Here is a 21,840-nt window from a genome sequence, read left to right as displayed (position 1 = left end):
TGAATTTAAAAAATTTAATGAAATTAAAAATAAAAATATTTAAATATTTTTATTTTAAATCTTATTTAGTATTAAATCTAAATAAGAGTTAAATTGTAAATTTAAAAATTGAAAATTAAAATTTTTCTAATACTAATTAAATAAAATTATTATTTTAAAATATAAAATATAATTAAATATAAAATATTTAATTATTTTTATTTTAAATCTTATTTAGTATTAAATCTAAATAAGAGTTAAATTGTAAATTTAAAAATTGAAAATTAAAATTTTTCTAATACTAATTAAATAAAATTATTATTTTAAAATATAAAACATTAAATTGCAAATTTAAAGATTAATTATTAATTATAATAATTTATAAAAAATTTAATGTAATAAAAAATGAAACATTAAATGAAAGAAGTATAAGTGCAAAATATCTATGATATATATATTTATTATCTTTATCATCAAAAAAATTATTTTTGTAAAAATTTATTTTTAGAAATACATGTTTTAAAATAATAATATAATTTCAAATTATTTTTGTATCCATTTCTCTATCTTAAAAGATTTTTCTCTTTTCTTTTTTTTCGAGATGGAGAAAAATTAGAAATCCTTTTCTCCAGATGCGACGAAAATTTAAAAATTAATTAATATAAAGTTAATATAAATTAGTAGATAAATTGGATATTACATGTTTTTAAATATAGGAATTATCGTTAGAATCGAAAAATCAAGTCGATTCGATTTTTAATAACAGCCTCGGTTAACTCGACCGAAAATGGAGAATCGAGAGAGAAGAATAGGAGAGAAAGAAGAGAGAGAAAGAAGAAACGATCCCCTGCTCGACAATAGTTTCCTACGTAGTCGAAGGAAAAAGACACGGCGAAGGCCACGTATCTACGCCGGCGGCGTATGAGTAGTTCCGTATATTATGATGTAACCCGCACGATTAGCGTAATTCTATTTATTCATAGATACGTCAGTGCACGCGACGTTGCTGGTATCGCGCTATCCGCTTTTGCAACAGTCGCACGCGATGCCTCCTCAAGTTCTACGTCCGCGCGATTATATCGTATCCTTCCTCTCTTTCTCTTCCTCGTAAAATTACGATCTTTCCCTTCCTCTCTTTCTTTCCTCTTCCCTTCGATATTGTACAACGACGCGTGCAAGAAGGATATACAAGGTAAAAAATGTATATATCGCTTTCGTTTGTCCCCTCGAATGATTCTATCTCACTCGATATTCAGGGAAGGAAAGAGTTCTTTCTCTTTTTAATATACGATGCGCAGAAGAATCTTGCTCGAGGTGCGCAGTGTGTAATTTTATCTAATCTCCTTTGCCGTCTCGTTATATATACGAACGAAATTATTACAACGCAACACTGCTGGAATATATATATATATTCGGTGGAACGGAAAGCGGAGTGAGGAGCATCAAGTTTGCAAATTGCTGTTACGATTGTTATCGATATAATCTTTAATCCCTATTCGGCAGAATATTATTCGATCGGGCGTTATCTCTTGCGCGTCATCGCGGGGATTAGGAAATGTACACGTACGAGTTACACGTTGTTACGTAACTTCGTAAAGAAGATTGCGGGACGAGTGTAACACGGAGACGCGTCGCGTCGCGTCATATGTGTGTGTGTGTGTGAGTGTGATGCGTGCGCGTTCCATTCGATCGATGTATTTTGTTTACGTATTATATTTGCGACAGATTATTTTTTTTTTTTGTTATGTTTGTTATTCTAAAATTAATTATTCGGACTATCTTTCTATATATGATTCAATATGAGTGGATTATTTCGTCGGATGATTGAATTTTAAATTCCTGTAAAATGTTAAAAGGGTTATGATTATTTTTCATTGGAACGTTGAGTCGAATTATTTATAATAATTTTTTCTCCTTTCCTAATTCTCCACGCGATTCTAATTATAAAATATATATATATACACGTACCGACGTGTAATTTATCCGTCGCGAGTGCAACGGATCCCCTGCTGAAACTCGTTTCTCTAACATTTCCATATTTTCACAATCATATATGCAATAATCGTCCAGAAGAACGATTACAACTCGAAGAGAGAAGAAAAAAGAGAGAGAGAGAGAGAGAGATGAGAAAAAAGTATGAAAAATACTAAGAAGACGCAATCGTCGTCGATGCACATTTGCAACCCGTGCCATTTACCTTTCAACAACATTCGAGAACCCTGCTCGTTTTTAACACCGCGACATCATCTCCAATAATTAATTATCGAGTCGACGTTCCCTTCGTTCCCTTTAAACAATCGAATTAAAAAAAATTTCTCTCGCTATTTCCAACTCTTTCTGTAAAACGTCGCACGATAATTTTCGAAAGATTAGGACTCGAAATTATTTCTTCAGCTTATATTTATTTCTCGTTTCATTGAAAAGATTGTGTACAACGTGAATATATAATTGAATTTTCACGTGTATTTGCGTTATATGTGCGTCGTTGTCGCGATTTGACAGGTCGAAAGAGAGGTTAGGTTAACGATGTAGAATCGTCTTGCGCAACGTCGTTTTGTTCAAATCAACTCGGTCGGTAAAGAAGAAAGTCCAGCACCCTTTCTTTTTCGAGTTTTCTACCTTGCGCAGAGGAATTGCGCAGAAACCTGCGAAGAAACGTGGTTTGGATTCGTGGCACGCCTTCGCCACGCGAAACAGGGCCGATTATCTATCTTCTATCTCGTCGTTGCCTGATCGTGCAGGATTCGTGCCGCCTTTTACCGGTTTATGTAAGAAAATTCTTCTTGTACGCGGTATTCTTTTAATGGAAATCTTTTTTTTTCTTCTTCTTAAAAATCGAAACTTTACGGTTTCTCTTAATTAATTTTGCTTTTCAGATTGAATTAATTTATCGAATTATTATCGAAATTTTCAACCGAAACTGTCCGTAACCTAAAAGTCACATAACCTAAAAGCGAGAACCTTTAAATAACCCGATAACGAACAACGATATCACCGCCCCGCGTGTTGTTTAGTGAAACGGTATTCCGTGAAAAGTGTGTGGTATTAATCTCGATTTATAACCGCGAAAGAATGTTTCTCCCTCCTCGAGATTCCCCATTGTTTGCCGCGTACGTATAATCACGTGACAGGAGACAAACCGTCGAGCGTGATCTCATTCATTGTTTCATTGGGCAAAAGTATCGAAAATAATAATTTTCAAAAGAAAAGATAAAAAATTATCACGTAAAACGGGAAGGAAAAGAAAATGAAAAATTGATGGCATTTCGAAGTAACGTAAAATACACTTATTCTACGATTTATTATCATTATTATTATTAAGGACAAAGAAAAGGGAAAATCGATCTCTGTTACCGAGCGAGAAGCTCGAAATCCACATTGCAGGAATCCAGCAACGATTAACGAGATCACGTGGATGATGATTCAAGGCTGGCCAAAGCAACGCGAGATAATCGTCTTATTATACGGCAGATGCGTCTGGTTATGTCACGAAACCATCGTATCCCCATATACACGCCGTTTAACTCTTCCGAGTCGCAAATGGGGCGAGGCGAATTTATTACCGATCGATGGTAATCGATGGATTAAAATATTTTGGAATCGAAACTTAAAACATTCTCGATCGCGAAACAAAAAAAATACGAACAATTAACGAGAGAGAAAAACTCGAGTACTCGACAATTTTTCTTTCCTCTCTCTTTTTTTTTTTTTTTCCACTTACTCTTGAACAGCCGAAAGACTATAGTAACTCCCCTGTTGCTGTTGTTGCTGGTACGGGTCGGCCGCCGACAAAATGGCCGAGACCTGGTGGCCGCCGCCACGATTGTCCTGATGGATCCTCGACTGCAGCTCGTCCAACGAGATGAACTCCTCCTGCTGGTGTTCCCGGCTGGGGGGCTGGTGGAGGAGGTGAGCGTAGCTCTGCGCCATATCCTGGGCGACCATCTCCTGCTCGGGCCCCCTTTGGAAGCACAACAGATCCTCCAACTCCTCCCTCTGCTCCCGATACCTTTCTATCTCGGCGGGTTGCGGCGGGTAACCTCGGCGGCGTGGATCCTCCTGGCTCTCTTGGGCCTGGCGGGGGGCCGGGGGGGTGGTGCTCACGCGGGCGCCATCGCCGACCACCACATCGTCCCCCATGACACCACCGGTGTCCGCCAGTAATCCACCCTCTGGGGAACCAGCGTTTCTTTCCTTCTCTTTTTCGTGCAGAGTGCAGAGAGCAAGGTTGCAACGTGCGAACGAGTCGTCGGAACGAGGAGAGGGGGAGGATAATTTTCCAAGCTTTCGAAACGAATTTTCAACGCGTCTGATCGAAATCGGGTCTCTCGTCTGCTCGGGGAAAAAGGTTGCTTTAAAATTCTCTTATTTTCCTCTATTTTAAGGGAAGAAGAGTAATTTTTCGTAATTTTGTACGATTAATGGGTATTGGGCTCGTCGAATCGGTTTGGAATATTACTGGACGATTAGTTACTCTCTTCCTCGAATCAAGATTTCGCGTTATTACGATAAGATTCTAGCTTAATTACGTAATTATTTTATTACGCGGTTTATCGTCTCGAACGAGAGAGAGAGAAAGAGAGATTTCTTAAATAGTACGAAACGGAGATTGAACGCCTAATATCGATCTAGGGAATTATACGTGAAGAGTGTAAAAGTAAAAGTGATTCGATTTCACGCGACAATGAAATCGTGTTTCCATTCTTCTCGAAAGTAGTCTCGTGTTCTCACGAGGGCGTCGCTAGATATCCAGCCAACTTCACTCTAGAATAGAAATTTTTGGATAGTTCGGAAAATAGTTTTATTTCTTGGCACGAGTGTCGCTAGTCGAACGTTTATCCAGCCAACTTCACTCTAGTCGAGCTTCGTTCTAAACCTTCGTGCTTGTTGTTACGTATTTCGAGAGTTATTTACGAGAAAAATTCGTTCGATTTTGTGCGAGGATAACAAAGATTTTGGTATAAATTTCCTTTTTTGTTACCGAAAAGATAAGAATAATGTTCGGGGAAAGTGTGTTAAGAAGTGTCTGAAGAAGACTGGTTTTCAATATTCCGAACCTCGAAAAAATTACTTTTCGAACAATATTTCGATTTTTCCTTCGTACGGATACCTCGTAACGAGCAACAAGGGACGAATAAATAAATAAATTTCCCGCGATTTCGCGATCGCTCGAGGAAGAATTATAATGATTGGACGTCGGTAAGAGACGGGTAACGAATCGAAGAGGAGCGGACACAGTCGAGGCATTAATCTCTCTCTCTCTCTCTCTCTCTCCCTCAGCCGACAGACAATTTCATATTTTTATGACATTTCGAACACACGTTCGAGCCGTTGCGTTAACGGCTTTGCTTACGTGTCGACCCCACGACACGTGGAACGCTTTTACCGATACCGAAATGACGTAACGCGATGTGATTAACATCGCTGCGTTTCGTCCGAGGAATCATTCATTTTCGTTCATCGTTTCGAAACATTTATCGCCGCGCATGATCCATCCACAAACGAGAAGATAGAATCTTGGAGATTTGAATGAAATTCTTGGAAACTCGATTCGACGATATTTGTATGGATGTATCAATGCTCGATTTCGGTAATAATTTTTTCTCTCGAGTGAGATAAAAGAGAAAAAAGAAACGAGCACAAGTTTGAACGGGAAATTTTTTTTTTGAAATTATGCGCGTACGTATGTTTATTTCGTGCAAATGTTAAACGTTTGATATTCATGAATGCGTGGTGTATAAGTGTATAGTTCTTCGAGGAAAAGTAAGACGAATCGAAATATTCGAATAATAATGGTAATTATTTCTGATAATGTTGTTAATCGTGCAATGGAAGGAAAGATCGAAATTTCTAGAAGAAAGTTATATTTGTATTGAAAACTTAACAATGATGATATAATTTTTTGATAAACATTAAATTATGGAAAATATTTCTTACTTTTCCTTAAGAACACGTCTTTCATTCCTTTTTCGCCAATGTTCAAACGAAATATAGGTTCGATCAAGAAGAATAATAATGAAAAAAAAAAATCATTTTTTCGCGTTAATCATCTCTCGATAATATCTTTTCAAAAATAACACGTTCTTCCGTTCATAAATTTTCAAATTCGAATATTTTTTTCAAATTTCTTCAATTTTGTCTCCAATCCGAAGAATCTTCCATTTGTGACGTGATAAAAAGCTTTTTTTTTTTTCAAGCGTTACCCTTATCTACGTTTTCATCGCTTGATCTACTTATCGAGCTACTTTTCGAATTGAAAAAAAGAAAGAAAATCGATAAATACTTTCCACACGCACGCACGCACACACACGCGCGCGTGCGTGCGTCTACTTTTCTTTTTCGAATCCGCTCGTTTAGTAACATTTTCTAAAACACGGTATCGAAATTCACTACTGGACGGTTGATATTCGATAAGTGTATATTTAGTAGATATTGTGTACGATGATGAAACGGGATCCGAAAAGTTTGCAAGTTTAAAAATAATTTAGGGGAAAAAAAAAAATGAATGGTCAGAATTGCAGCGGATCGAATTGCACTTTTTTTTTTTTCAAATAGGAAATCGACGGTAAACTATTTTTCGAAAAGTTGTTAAATAAGGTTTAAATCTCACTTGTCAATCAATAAACTTTGAGTATTCCAATTATTTTAATTTTTGTATCTGTATGAAGGTCAATGAGGTCATACGAGTATTAATCAATAATAATAATAATAATTAGGAAGAAAAATAAAAAAATTGGATAAGATTTTCTATCTAAAAAAAGCATCGATTATATGCACTTTTGAACCAGTCTCCTTTCGAGCAGTGTGTGCAATTTGAGAAATTGAGAAAAGGATGTGTAATAACAAGGCCGAGATAAGAAGATAATTTCACATCGAATCAGAAGAGAGCGATTCGAAATACGAAACTTGAAAGGTACTACAAAGTACGAGGATGATAAGAGAGATAAATAAACGACGAGAAAAGTTGAAGAAAGAAGAAGAAGAGGAGATTAGAAATTTCCTTTTCCGGGCGATCAGCTGATCCTACGAGCGAAGAGTCGAGTTGCGAGAATCTTAGGTGATGTTAATGAAGAAATTTGGGAGATACCTTGAATAAGCGACGTGGAAATCCAGAGGCGCATAGTTGGTCGACACGAGTTAATTCTAGCATCCTAGAAAGATGGTGCACATATTTTTTTTTTTTTCACTGACACGTGTCGATTAATCCACCAAATTAATTCATTTTTTTTTTCCCCCTCGAGAAATCGAAACAACACCACATTACACTCGATGAATCCCCGAGCAGTAACAAAACATTGGGATTCGATATTAAGAAAGAGGTAAAGCTCTTTGGCCGCGTGGATCCAACGGTACCCTTTCGATTATCAAAGTGCAGTTACGTCGGTCGCGATCGGTATTTGGATGGGTGACCGCGACTTATAACTAATCTCTTATATGAAGTAATATAAATAACTCCTCGTTGTTATTCGTTGAATCCCTCTAAATAAATCAATAGCCAAATCGGCTAATAATTTTATATAGCATTCACAAAAGCAGAAGAATAATAATAAGAAAAGATTGTTTGAACATGTTTTAAAAAAGGATTTAGAAAATGGCGCCAACAATAGCTTTCGAAAAAAGGGATCGTTCACTCTATTTCTTCTCACTCATTTGATCATCAAAGTAAAAATTACAGTTACAAAGTATTTACGTTTATAATTGAGATTATGAAACACATACACAAAAAAAAAAAACAAAATCCTTTGCGATAGTTCCGAAACAAAGGAAGATAGAAACGGTAGCGAAAGAGGGGGAGGGAATACGAATCCTCGAAAATTCCAGCAAGCTTTGTATATCATTATTTCACGTTTCACGGCCACTCGTCCCAGACACTGTGTTCACACGTTGCAACCACGCTTTTACGTATCCACGATCCTCCAATAAAATTAGTGGCCGTCGTCGTGACGGGCTTACCGAGAAGCGCGTACATCCACGTCGTCGCCGACGACGAGGAAGCGGCGGCATCCTCGATGAGCGCAGAAGGCCTCTCGCCTTCCCTCTTCTCGGCCAATGCCCTCGTGCTTCGAGGGTTGTCTCTTCGACGACGACGAGGTCCGTGTGCGCGCCTCTTCTCGCCGAGTTCCTCGAACGCGCTACACCCACCACACGCCACGTGCTTACCGACGAAATTAGAAAAAAGGCGCGGATCGGCGGCGGGGTGTGTGTGTTTCCACCTCGACCCACACACGATGTGCACGAGGAAGGACCCCACAACGCGTGTGCCGGCAACCTTCGCGATCGTTTACCGTGCCACTACTGTTCCACAGAGTTGTGGTGGTGGTTGTGGTGGTGGTAACGGCGACCGACTTTGCGAACTCACGCGCATTCTTCACCCGGAGACGGCCAACGAACACTGAGCGCGGGTGGGCGGTGGTGGTGGACCCCGGACCGTGGTGGAAGTGGAAGAAACACCGATGCTTAGATCCTGCCGCGCCGCGGATTAACCACGGCCGGACCACGTGCTTGCTCTCCTGTTGCCACACACCGACCACACACGCAGGTGGGAGTTACCTAAACTCTCTCTCTCTTTCTCCACCTTGCTTCTCGCGTTCTTTCTCCGTCAACTTTCCCTTCGGCGTCTTTTCCGTGTTCCTTCTCTCGACAGTCGCTTTCGCGAATCGACAGTTCGGTGTCTCGACTATCTCGCGTGTTGGTTACGAAGAATTAAAGTGTTAATTTTCTGCTGCCATGTATAAATGTAACAATACACGTTTAATTTTCGTCGAATTTCGTCGAAGTTGTTGAAAGCGATTTATTAAAGCCGATGCTCGTTGCGCTCCGAGGAGGATATATCGTTCGGTATCTCTCGAGAGTTAACGAAGCTTTTTCAAAGATAATCGCCGATTACTTTATTTCGTCGTGAAAATTCTTTATCTTATCCTTTATCTTCGCATTAATTATTTCTTCTTTCTTTCTTCATTTCGCTCGAAAATATTTCGGCGGGAAATTCGAAACAAACCACGCCGGTTGCGTTTCGCAGGCGTAAGAGTGGGAGTGACTGAAACCGCCTACACCTCGGTGATGGTACCGGGATCCCATCATACGCAGGTCTAATCCCTTGGGAAGGTGCAACAGGAGACCAATAAACGTTCGCTGCCTCCTCGCCCCCAAATTGCTCTCCAAAGTTTTAGAAAGGTAGAGAATAGTAGAGAAAAGGTACCTCGACGAATTATCTTGGCTCTCTTTCGATTCGACACACTTCATTAATATTAAAATATTATCTTCCAAAGTTTATAATTGCAATCCTTGCTCGTGTCTTCGTTTTTACATATAAAGTGTATAAATTTTGAAACCGAATCAAGAAAGTTGTTGAATAGTTTTAATAAGAATATCGATCCACGTTAGATTTCCTTATACACAGCGAATATATAGAATATTTAGAATAATAAGAAAGGAAAAAGTAGGCAGAGGTTGTCTCGAAATTCGAAGGAAGAGCGTGGACAATAAGGGAGAAGTGGGTTTGGTTACTTTGGAGAAAGGATTAATAGAACGAGTGCAAGGATGATTAACGATTAATTTAATTTTATTACATCAAATATACCACGTACATTTTGTTATAAATTTATTCCATCTACAAAGTATATGGCGATTTGTATTTTTCGCATTTGCATTTCGTCCATAACTCTCTCTAAACGTGTACACTCGATAAGACACTCGAGCACTCGAGGCATCGTCGCCTTTAAAAAACGCATTTTAAGGAATTTCTTCCCGATATCTATCGCGGGAAGCCGGTTAAATGCGAATTGTTCGGGCCAGACGTTAATACCAACATATTTCACGCCACGTATGTGTGTGTATGTGTACGCGCGTAGCTCGATAGAAGTCGTTATTTCATCGAGTCGATAAACGCGAATTTTTCTTGAAAGTAAAACTCGCGAGGAGGAATAATAAGAAGGGAGGACGATGTATTTTCAAACGTTTTTTTTTTTTTTTTTTTTGGAAAAATTTAGAGCGAAAGTTTGGAAGAAAGGAATTTTAAAGGAAGGAATTTCGGGATTGATGGTTAGAGGACAGGTGGAATTATTCTTGGACGTTGTTCTCGTCGCGATCGAGATTCACAGTTGGACGAAAGGAAGAAGATGGTCGAATTGAGAACTCGTTGTTGAAGAGGATCCCTTCCCTGTAAACAACTCGAAGGAAGAGGGTGGAAATAAGGGTGGTTGTGTTTTATGAAAAAAGTTTCTCTTATTTTATTTTATATATATGCCTGATAAGCTTATGATAAATATTTACACCTACCATGTTTACGACAATTTCTCCTTTTTTCCTTTGTTCTCCAATATATAGAATTTCTAAGAAATTTCAACAAATTCATCGTCCTTCTTCCTTTAATCAACCTTCTCTTCCCATTTATTATTATATATTTATTATTATTATTATATAATATATATTATATATTTATATATTTAGAAACAGCCACGTGTTATATTAATCACTGAAAACTGCATTATCATAGTGGAAAAGAACTTGGAAATATTTCTTTATATTTTATCAAAGTTTTTATCTATTTATATTATTCTCCTATGAATTATCGATTGACCGATACGATAAATCCCCCTTTGTCTCTCAAAATAACTTGAACGATTAATTAAAACGTCTCTCTCTCGATAATGGAATAATTCCAAAATAACCTTTTTCCATCGACTCGAAGAAAAGACGAACAAAAATAATCGTCCAAAATCACCCGCGACACGTGTCCCATGCCTCACGCGACCCCCTCCCCAAAACCTACCTCTCCCCCCCCCCCCACTCCAACATTCCCAAGCGCACGTTTAATTAACGCTAATTACGCGAATCCAAACCCTGTACCTCTGCGCTGCAGCATAATCCTCGAGAGGAGAGGGGAGGGGGCGAGATACACGCGCCGATTCGCAACTGATAATCGTCATCGATATCCATCCCCTCCCTTCTTGCACGGATCAACATCGACCGTTTGAAGTGACCACAGAGAGAAAGGGGAGGGAGAGGCGTGCTCTCATTAGCGATGATTTTTCGGAGGAGGAGGGGGGGAGAGATAAGCCTCGTCGAATTAATCGAGCGATTTCGCACGATTCCTCCTCCTCCCCCATCCTTTTCCGTTTTTCGGATCCGTCCAATTATATCGCGCGATCATATCGCGAGGGAACGCTTTGAAACCTTAACCTTTGTTAGAGGAAAAGAGGCGGGGGATGGATTATAGGATTATAGGATACACGGTCAATTTTTGAAATGGGAAATTAATCCGGAAATGTGACGAACGGAAGCGGGTTAGTTAGGGATATTGGATGGTGTGAATTTTTTTTTTCGAGATCGTTGAAACGGGTGTAAGAAGCAACACGTTCTCGGTGATAAATTCGTTGAATTTGTTTCGTATTTGTGGTCATTCTCTCTCGAAAAATCTAATTTTCATAATTATTGATATCGAGAAATGAAAATTCTGTTCGTTTTGATTAAGAAAAAAAAAAAAAAATGGAGAGAAACAATAGCGTCTCGAGCGTATCGATTATTTTCCCGGCCACGCTCGAGTGACCAGAGGAGAATTCCGCGTTGATTGGTAAGACAACACTGGCCAATCTTCCGGTGCAACGCAATACCCTCCCCAACCTGTTGAACCCCACTGAAATCGTATTCTTTTCGTCCGTCTAATTATTAACTGTGTCCCTCGTCGAATGCGTTAATTCGAAATATCTTGAAATATCTCGTTTATTCGCTGTGAATCTTTCTTTATTTGTTCCAATTGTTGATAAAATTTCTTATTCGTTTCGATCGAGAGAAAAAAATTCGTGAGTAATGACGTAAAGTACGATTTAGGGTGAAAAGAGAAAGAAAAGTGATAAATACCCTCAAATCTACCTCGACCAGTCCCGCTTGACCCTTCATTTGGCTGCATGGCCCGATTATATCTGCAATTTAAAACGATTCCATTACAGCATTCTTCGCTTCCTTTTTAAACTTTCAATGTAAATTTTTACAAGCTGTGTTACAATTTTGATAGTATTAATAAGTAAAATTTGATCGAGGAAAATATGAGAAACGCAGAGGAAAGATTGATAAGGTTGATAAATTAGGGGGATCTCGTTTTTATAATTGGCTCGATACAACTCGTTAATTAAGCACCGAATTGTCCAGTCAGACGTGAAACGGAGAATACGCAAGGCGTTAAATTAAGAAGGCTGTTCCATTCTTTATTTTTCGATAAATAAAATCGAGGGAGGGAAAATATACACGTATATATATATAGAAAGAAGTATCGTAAATTTTAACATTACTCGATAAACGAGACTTTATTATTGCAATTATTCATTCGGATCGATAAATCACGACAGGTTGCACAACCGAGATACACGCGGTTATGTTCATCTTAAATTATCACGGGAGAAGGGAAATTTCTGACGCGTGAAAAGTGACTATCTTTCGTCCGATCTGAAATCTCGATAAGAGAGGAGAGAAATGTGGAGATAAAAGTTGCACAGTTTTATAGCTTCTCGTTACAATGGCGCGGCGTTCAATCGTGGGGAACAAGTCGATGGAAACGCCCACGTGCTCTAACCTCTAATACAATCGCACGGAAATTTGTCAGTGAGCCGAGTTAATAAGACGTTATACGTAAGATACGATAAAATATCAATTTTTACCTTCCGTAATTAAGCGTACAGAAATTGTACAAAGCGTCTTTCTTTAAAATTTTTTCGTATCGTATGAACGAATACGCGTATTTAAGCATATCGATCACGTTAAAACGCGTTAAGATACAAACGGTTTATAATGCAGCCGCAACGTTCGTGGACGAATATTCGAGACGACGCTAGCGCCACTGTTGAGCGCTAACCGAGTTATTCTTACGTATACGTCTCTCTCGATCTTCGTATCTTTCTACAATGAAGAAGAAAAATTGAAAGAATCCGCTCGAAAGTTTTCGTTTGACCCGCGATAACGACGAAAGACGACGAAATAATTCCATCGCGTTTATTATCTCGTTACTTTCGATGCTCCGTGTACACCGTGTTCATTGTCGGGGGAAAGAAAGGAGTCGTTTTTATGACTCGCCGATCCGACGATAGGGGATGTCGGCGACAAGACATAATCTGTCAGGCGCAGGCTTGATGACGTTTACATAATCACGTGGTTTAAATTGTTGTACTGTTGTCGGTACAAGCTTACGTAACCGGAATTCAACCGGAGTTCTCGGCGAGAAGCACGAAAATGTGTGGTAGGCGAGCGTGTGCAGTATACGCGGTGTACATAATACCGTGCAAACCGTATTTATACATTTTTCGTATTCTGAACGTGAATGGTAATTAGCATTTTTTTTTTTTTTCGTTTGTTCACAAACTTTCTATCGTGTTTTCGACGCAAATTGGTTATAATTGTTACAAGTAATTATCTATTCTCGCGTATTTTTTTTTTCCGTCAATTTTGATATCCAATGGTGTCGTTAAATCGCAAGGTGGATCGAAATAATATTTTCGTTGGGTAATTATTTAAAAAGAAGAAAATTTGATGGTTAGGAACGGATGAAAATGACAAAAGAAGGCACACTGTCGGAAAATAAAGCCGCGTGAAAATACATTTGTATAACGTTGATTGTGTAAAATTGAATAGGGGGGAGGGGTCAAAGCTAAATATTCAATTTATCGTATTTACGATAGCATCGATACAAGGATGGGTAGAGAGTGTCAGGTGGGAATGAAGGGTCGTTAGAATCTTTTCATTTAATACGTCGCCTCGTCCGTTTCTGAACATCTGTATCCTATTGTGATATTCGTCCAACCGGCTTTATATACACCGAGCTTTACATTGTCCATACAGATAGGAGTGTAGTATACGAAAGACAAGTGTAAAACACGAATTTCTAATTCCACTTCACAATTTCACGCAACAATAATGAAATAACATTGTCATCGAGGATCGATTATTATAACCTGTACTTTTCTCGTACGAAGAAATTAGTTTAAATTTTGTCCCGTAGAGGCCCTCCGCGTCTCTTACTAGACTATCTCGTTAATAATTTCGAACTAACCTGTACTTTTCTCGTACGAAGAAATTAGTTTAAATTTTGTTCCGCAGAGGGCCTCCGCATCTCTTATAGTTAGAAATATCTCGTTAATAATCTCAACTTAAATATTGTCCCGCAGAGGGCCTCCGCGGAAATATCTTCTTCCTATAAGTAATTTCAAATACTTTTAACAATAATTATTGACTATTGTTAAGAAAAAATAAAATCGATGTCACGAATTACACAGCGAAGAATAAAACGCAGAATGCGAGGAAACGCAAGAAATAAATTCCATCGCGTAATATATATATAAAAACTTAATAACGCGTTTCGTATGTTGTGCACACATCTGAATACAACGTGTGCAACGTAATCGGGGTGGGGGGAGGAGCGATCAACTCGTTACGCGCGCGAGGCGTGCGTGTGTGTATTTCTATGATATAATACGTTCAATTTGACTATTATAAAATCATCTGTAACTTGTGTACACGCTCCATCCAGCTTGCGCGATTACGCAATAAATTCTCCCTTCGCGCGAGAAATGAAATTCCAACGGTTTTCCATTTTCCAGAGAGAATAGGAGAAGAAGTAAAGTGGAATGGCGAGGAGATATGGACAAATAAATTTGGAGGAAATCGATGGAAAGATTCGAGAGTGGAGAAGGAAACGGACATAGGAAGAATTTTCGAAAGGTAATAATGGAAAATTTTTACGGAGGATAAAATGGAAGATGAAACGACTTTTTTCCTTTTTTTTTTTGCCGATAGCGTGCCATGTATCTCTTTTCGGTTTTAATAATCGTAATTATCGGCTATATAAAATTGCTACGAATTATCCGTAAAAAGGCTCGTTTCATGAGTAATTACCATAAAGTTGGATTCAACTCGTAATTACGTAAACTGTATCAATTATCGAGTGAATCAGCCGGAGACGATATACTTATTACGATACAATTCGTCAACGGGATGAAGGATGTTCTCTTTTCCATAAATAATAATAAAAAATGGAAGAATCTTCGAATATCGGTCGAAACGAATGATACGATATTTTTTCATTGAAGCGAGAGCGAAATCATGAAACCTAACCTCACTTAAGCGATAGAGATACCGTTGTTGATCGAGGTTAAAGAATATACAAAATACAAAATCGCGTTGAAAGAGCGAAAAATAAAGGTGGAAAAATTTTCGATAAAACTTTTTTTTCGAATCGAACACGATTTTCGACTAACGAATTTTCTTCCCTCATTTTTAGGTTATGTTCCTTCCTCGAACGTTGGCGGAAAGCGGAAGAAGCGGTGGAGAATCGTATTTACGAGGAGGGCAATGTCAAGGCGACCAACTTATTTCCTTATCAATGCGGGATTACGTAACGAACTGGAAGCACGGTGCACCGATAGCGCGAGCGTGTGTCCCCTATGTGCTTGACCTGTGACGTAAAAGTTGTGCAGGAACTGGCGCGTTTGCAAGGCCGTTTTAAATATTTGCCAAGCTTCCTCCTCCGCGCCACGATTCGAGGAGGTGTGTTCTCTCGTGAGGGGTTCATCCTGTGCGAATCCCCATCTTCTTTTTTCTCGATTTCTCGTTCGAAGAATAATTCGATATCGATCGAAATAATATTTAAAAAAAAAAGTGAAATTTTTGATCGCGTTGTTTCGTGTCATCAAAATGCTTTTTTTATATTCTCTTTATATTCCTTTTTTTTTTATTATTAATGTCGCGTGGAATAGATTGAATGAAAGAACGTATTTGGTATTAAAAAATTCACGGCTTTATATATTGGATTATCGGTTACTCGTTTACTCGTTTGACAGTTATTTATTCAGTGTCTGACACGTAAACACTTTATCTACTTAAAAACCGGTTGACACTTCGATATCTAGCATTCAAGGTAAAATAAATTGTTATGTATTTGCTTTGAAACGTAATCACAACTATTAAAATCAATTTTCGAAATATCTATCCGTGCATTCTGATATCTCTTTTTTTTTTTTTTTTTTCTTTAACGTTTTTCTATTTTGATATTTTTAGGTAAAAAAAAGAATATATTTTTCCAAAAAATATTCAACAAGCTCTTTGCAATTTAAAAAACATTTCGAACGAAAAATATAAAACTTTAATCTACATTAAGATGCGTAAAATTCTAGACGGATACAAAAACCCATCAGAGATTGAAATGAAACTCCAAGAGAAACTTTGATAGAATCTTTGATATTTAAAATCGAAACGTAATTAATGAGAGATTTCTCATTCTAGCAGACCGTCCCCCAGAAAAATCCGTTTCAGCATCTCGAACGTGCGAGCATAGACGTGAAAATAATAAAGATCCGAGGGGAGAAGAGAGAGAGAGAGAGAGAGAGAGAGAGAGAGAGAGAGAGAGAGAGAGAGAGAGCGGAGAGACGGTGAGCCATATATCGGAGAAAGTGAAGCCGGTAGTGAATGCAACACGCGTGGAGACGTGACTGGACCGAGCATTTTCGTTTCAAGAATTTCAACTTGATATTCCACACCGCTGGATCCGAATAATTATCAAACGTAAAACGACGTTAACCAAACTGGAGACCCACTTGGATTCCCTTACAATCATTATATTCCCTATACGAATAGAGAAACGTTATTTGCATTTGAAATGCTTCGACCTTTTCGGATCTGCTGCGCGCCGTGCGAGAGATCTCTGCCTCGCTGGTCGACGCTAGCGCCATGCCTTGACTGGGTCACAGTTGAGTGGAGACGAAACGAATTTCTCGTTCAACGTTCTACGTGACGCGATACACTCGTTGAATTTCGTCCTTTTTGGAAAGAGATTATTCAAATTCGGGTTTTCCTTTTTCGTGATTGGAACGGAGATTTTGTTCAATTCTTAAGGCAAAGTGGATTTTAGCAAATGTTCTTTTATTTATTTTGTCTTGTCTCGTGCCGAAAATTTTTAGGTTAATTGCAATCGAATCGAGTAGACTTGACTTGTTGTTGTAGATTCTGTATCTGAATTATGGATACTAATAAATATCGTATTAGATACGCGAGTGAAAAAGTGTTGGTCGGGAGAAAGTTATAATGATAATTCGTGGGATAAAGATCGTTCGAGTTTGCATTGCAGAGTAAGCGAGGCAAAGATATGGCGGAACGATTCGACTCGGTTTATTTCGCTTCTAATTTCGTGGCCGAAAATGAAAGGTTTTATTTAAGAATTGATCGAGGAAATGATTCCCTTGTTCGATTAATTGGAAACGGTAAAATTTTCAAACGAGAAATAAAAGTACCATTCATTTCTTTATTCCGCTAAAATATACGTCAACGATAATTAAGCATGCGACGATATAATTGCACGAGATATGTATCTGGCGAAACTAAAAATAATATAGAAATGAAAAGTATCGAGGAATAAATTTCGTTTGACTTGCAAAATTCAATCTCGTAGAATGAGATAACGTTAAGTAACAGAGATTGTGTAATAATGATAAAGACACGAATAGCACGTAATTACGATGCCAATGTTTCTTCCTATTTGAATTTCATCGATGCACGTTTTTAACATAATCGTAAAATTAATATTAATAATAAAAAAAAAAAGTTGAAAAAAAAAAGATACACGTGCAACAATGCAATAATGTTTGAAATCATGACTTTCCATTTCGCGTTGTACAACAGTTCTACGTGAGGATATGCAGACGGTATGTAAACATTTTTATCTCTTCGAATTTTTCTCATTTTTTTTTTCTCGATAATTTATACATTTTGATCCAGTTGTATCATTATCTTTCCTTCATGTCCAAATTTTTAATATAATCTACTCTATTTTTTTTTTTTTCCAAACTAATTCTCCATATTTTTTTTAGTTCCTTTCTTCGACGCACGTTTTAAGATAAGAATCGTCGTCGAGAGATTAAGAATATTCGTCAATGATCTAAAGTTTCTGGGACAAATTTATCTTTTCACGATTATTCTTTGAAACGAATCGTGTATCGATCGGAAAATCGGGTCATCCACATTTCTCTAGTCGATGCTGGAAAAAAGAAAATACACGAATGCGTGTTTACATAAACGCGAGGAAGGTCGAAAGGTCTGACTCGTATCTGCGAACAACAAGATTTCAATACGAGAAAAACAAAGCGGAAACTTTGGCAATATCGTTTATTAAATGGAAGCTAATTCATACAACATTGAAATATACGAATATATATGAATATGCATATTCGATACGATTGGATCCTGTTCCCGCGTAAAAATCATCTTTTATCGATTATTTTTATCCAATCCAAGTTTACAAGTACGACGTATTTCCTGCTTGCATTCCTCGAATCGCGGTGATTAAAAACGATTGTGATTCAAGTGGATTTGTGATTGTATCAAGATTGTATGCAAGTATAATTAATATTTTTCCAATCTGTTGGCACGGATCTAGGGATATTTTCAAATTCGTTTCTTGATTTTTATAAAACTTAATATTGTTAAAAATATCTGTATATATATACATATTTTTTTTTAATTGATAAAAACAATCATTTTTATAATAATTGCAACGTTAAGATAAGATAATTATTTTATCTTGTACACAAATGAATAGATTCAAGCATAATGTATAAAATTCATGAATATTTTTTCATAAATGTTAAAGAGAAAGATGTTAAGATATCTTAATCACTTTGAAATTAAATAGATTGTAACACGAAGATGGGATCTAATCAACCAAGATACGAGGAATGAACAATGCAAAACTGGAGGGGAGAGGAAGGGAGAGGTGGTTACACCGAGTAAAATATTAAATTTCCAAGTCAACAGTGAGAAACTTGCAAGTAACTACGAGAATGATGTAACATTCTATGCTCTATGCTCGATGTTTACTCGATAATGGAAAAGAATACATTTTTCTTAACTGCAAAAATTACGCATAATCGTGATACGCAGTTGTACCGAGATAAGAACGAGGAAAATTAAAGAGAAATGATAAATAATTTCGAAAATTCTAATGTGTTTGTCACTTCCTCCGTCGAATCCTTTCAATTTTCACAGTATCCACGACAAAGCCAAAGTAATAAAGTACTCGTGTATAATTTATCCAGAGATTAACACAGAAAAACATAGAATCGAATTAATTCTGGACAAAAGAAAGATAAAGTTATTTCGCACGACGTGTTATTATCCAATCCAATTTTGGTTAAAATGGTTAAAACTGGCTCTAGGGAGGGGGGAGTCAAAGTTTTTTCGAAAAAAATTTCATTTTTTTTTTTTTCGAGAGTATTAAGCGATTTCGACGAGTAAACGCGTAGAGGCAGATTACTCATTCAAGGTTTTAACGAGGAAGCCATCGCCCATATTGCAGCCTAGCAAGTGTAATCGATGATTCACTTTTTCCCCTCTCCCCTCCTCTCTCCTGTGATTTGTGCACAGCCTATATCGCGTTACGTAAATATACCGTAAGCGGCGAGTCGTGATCGTTTTTCGCGAATTCTACCAAGACTCTACCCTTGTTGTGCGACCGATGATGCGATTTCGATTCTAACCTCGACGAGAAGAGTTGAGTAGAGGGGGGAGAGGAATCGATCGATCGAAATATCGGTGGAAAGGAGGGAGTTTGAGTGTAAATTTCGGGGGGAGGGGGAATGTTATAAGGATTCTGGTAATTGTTGAAATTTTTTGAGAGGTTATATCGTGACTGTGATTCTTTACCGACTGAAAATATTGAAATTCAAATTGTTGGATTACGTGGTTGTTGTCTAAACTAAAATGAAAAGAATCATAATTGATCTCAATTAAAATATCCCTTGAATTATCGATCGATAATTATTTTCATTTACAAATTATACAAGTTTTTTTTTTTGGATTACTTTATATTCTTTTGACAATATTTTCGAAAAAAGAAGATGATATCTCTCCATAAATCCTGTCGAAAGGACATCTCGTTATTTCGTTATAATAAATAAATATCCCCTCATTCGAAAATTCTGAGAAAAAAAATCCTCCCCCCTATTATTATCACTATTCATTAAATCGTGGCAAGAAGGAAAAAAACTATTTATTTACAATTTTATTCAAGCTGGCTCGAGGATACAATTTTCCAGATGAATTAACCCCCTCCCCCCATCCTTCTTTTTTCCCCCTGCAAACTTTAAAATTAAAATTGCAAATGGCAATAATGATAATAATAATTAAATCTCATTAAATCATGGATGCAAGCGGCTTGAACGCGCTTCGACAAAGTTTCGTAAGAAAGGAGAGGAAATGGCGGAAATATTTTTCTTACGGAAAAAAAAAAAAAAAAAAAATCTCTTTTCTGCAAACGGAAACGAGTCGTGTGTGCAGGGTGGTGGAGGGGGAGGAGGGGGAGGGTATGGCCACGGTGGGAAAATGACCGTGCCATACTCGAGAATTGCTTCGATATGAAGTAATGCGCACCGCAAAACACGCAAGACGTTATTACGTAATGTTTCAAGTGTGCAAGAGGTGTGTTGGTGACCGGGTACTGGTGGTATTATATTTATTAACGAGCGATCGTGGTTAACAGTTTCCTCTTGGAGGAGAGAGAGAGAGAGAATGATTATCAATAGTTTCCTTTTATCTAGATTTATTTGTCGAGTAATAATATTCCAGTTTGATCATTTTCGAGTCGAATTATTTTTTTCCATTATTTTCTTGTCAATTTTTTTTTTTTATATTAATGATCAGATTATATCATTTAGGTATAGTTTTACTTCAAAATGGAATTTTGGATTGATATTGTTGGTTCGACGATTTTTTTAACAAAAGGAATTTTTAAAAATAATTTCAAAGAAATTATCCGTGTCATCTGTGAAAAAGATGAATGGGAGGTTTTTTTCCATTGTTCGTCGATCTACCGTAATTCGATGATAGAAAAAATGACGGAGCAAGAAAATGATGATGATGGCTCATACCAGTATAAACTATGTTTCCCGGTACTGTGAAATCACTTCTAAATTTTTCTTTCTAAATGTGTCGCTATTTTTTTTTCCTTACGTAAGAAAAATTCTGAATAAAAAAAAAAAAAATTCGAAGGAATTTCTTCTATTCGCTCTTCGTTAAAAAAAGAAGAAGAATTTTAAATTTATAAGATAAGATTGAAAAAAAAAAATTTTATTTCATCGCGGAATAAAATTGGATAAAATTCTAAAATAACGCGGAATACGGAGAGGTTAACGCGTGCGACAAGTATGACAGGCATATTTATGATTACGTTTAGGAGCAACGGGTGTGTCTGCCTGCCTGCCTGCCTGCCTGCCGCTGTGTTGCTGCTGCGAGTTTCTTGAGAAGGGAGGTCAGTAGTTTAGTACGTCTGTGCAACAAAGGCGAGCCACACGCGGTAGTGAACTACTGCCTAGTTCCTGCTTTCTCTCCTCCGCGCGCTTGCTCGGTCGTTAATGAAACGGCCGCGACTTGAAAAGTGGCCGACGAGAGATTGATCTCGTTAATGTAAAAAAATTACTTTAACGAGAAAATTCGCTCACGAGAATGAGGAATCGTTCGTTTCTCGGATTTTCATTATGCAATCAGTCAACGTATCGTAATTACGGAAGAGGAGAAGTAATGTTAATTACTCGAGGGAGGGAGGGGGCTATTAGTAACAACGAGAAGGTCGAGAGATAATTCCGATTTCGAATTAAAAATTCTTCCCGAAATATATATATATAATTTTGAACAGGATGATGTATCGAAGAATCAATTGAATCGATTTATAAAAGAAACGATATTTAGATATTCGCGATTCCAGGAAAAAATTGTTAAATTAAAAATACAAGATTGTAAATTTATTTCGTGTGAATTATAGATTTTAACATTTATATTTAAATGAAATCTATAAAAGAAATTCAAAATTCGAATTTTAAATATTAGGAAAAA

The 21,840-nt window shown here is 37.4% G+C and overlaps 2 protein-coding genes across 15 annotated transcripts in view; one reads left to right on the top strand and one right to left on the bottom strand.

Moving 5' to 3' along the window:
- Positions 1-21,840, bottom strand: part of LOC725614 (protein cycle) — a 58,067-nt gene that overhangs the window by 33,827 nt on the left and 2,400 nt on the right. For 3 of the 4 annotated variants that reach the window (XM_006558024.3, XM_001121441.5, XM_016915105.2), the window contains exons 1-2: positions 7,933-8,063; positions 3,701-4,151 (exon numbers count right to left, since the gene is read on the bottom strand). In XM_006558024.3, the coding sequence (XP_006558087.2) occupies positions 3,701-4,151; positions 7,933-7,948 (467 nt within the window). In that variant the 5' untranslated portion in view covers positions 7,949-8,063. Of the gene's footprint in view, positions 1-3,700; positions 4,152-7,932; positions 8,064-11,838; positions 11,901-21,840 lie in introns of those variants that run through there. The other variant, XM_016915106.2, reaches the window with a different exon arrangement.
- On the top strand, positions 745-18,953 carry LOC100578524. 11 transcript variants are annotated; one of them, XR_407672.3, is made up of 6 exons: positions 12,633-13,291; positions 14,565-14,685; positions 14,761-15,165; positions 15,245-15,510; positions 16,249-17,660; positions 17,826-18,953. XR_407672.3 is itself a non-coding variant. In XM_006558022.3 (3 exons), exons 1-3 carry the CDS (start codon positions 901-903, stop codon positions 15,360-15,362), a joined length of 510 nt encoding a protein of 169 aa, XP_006558085.2. In that variant the 5' UTR covers positions 745-900; the 3' UTR covers positions 15,363-15,951. The 11 variants fall into 11 exon arrangements, 2 of the variants coding, with proteins under 2 accessions (XP_006558085.2, XP_003249210.2); XR_001704930.2 differs by lacking the exons at positions 12,633-13,291; positions 14,761-15,165 and adding an exon at positions 4,175-4,937; XR_001704929.2 differs by lacking the exons at positions 12,633-13,291; positions 14,761-15,165 and adding an exon at positions 8,418-8,518 and having other exon boundaries at positions 17,826-18,950.

The sequence above is a fragment of the Apis mellifera genome, linkage group LG11, assembly GCF_003254395.2.
Source record: "Apis mellifera strain DH4 linkage group LG11, Amel_HAv3.1, whole genome shotgun sequence".
NCBI classification, from domain to species: domain Eukaryota; kingdom Metazoa; phylum Arthropoda; class Insecta; order Hymenoptera; family Apidae; genus Apis; species Apis mellifera.
Note: the sequence above shows the minus strand (reverse complement) of the source record. Positions and strands in the feature narration are given on the sequence as shown.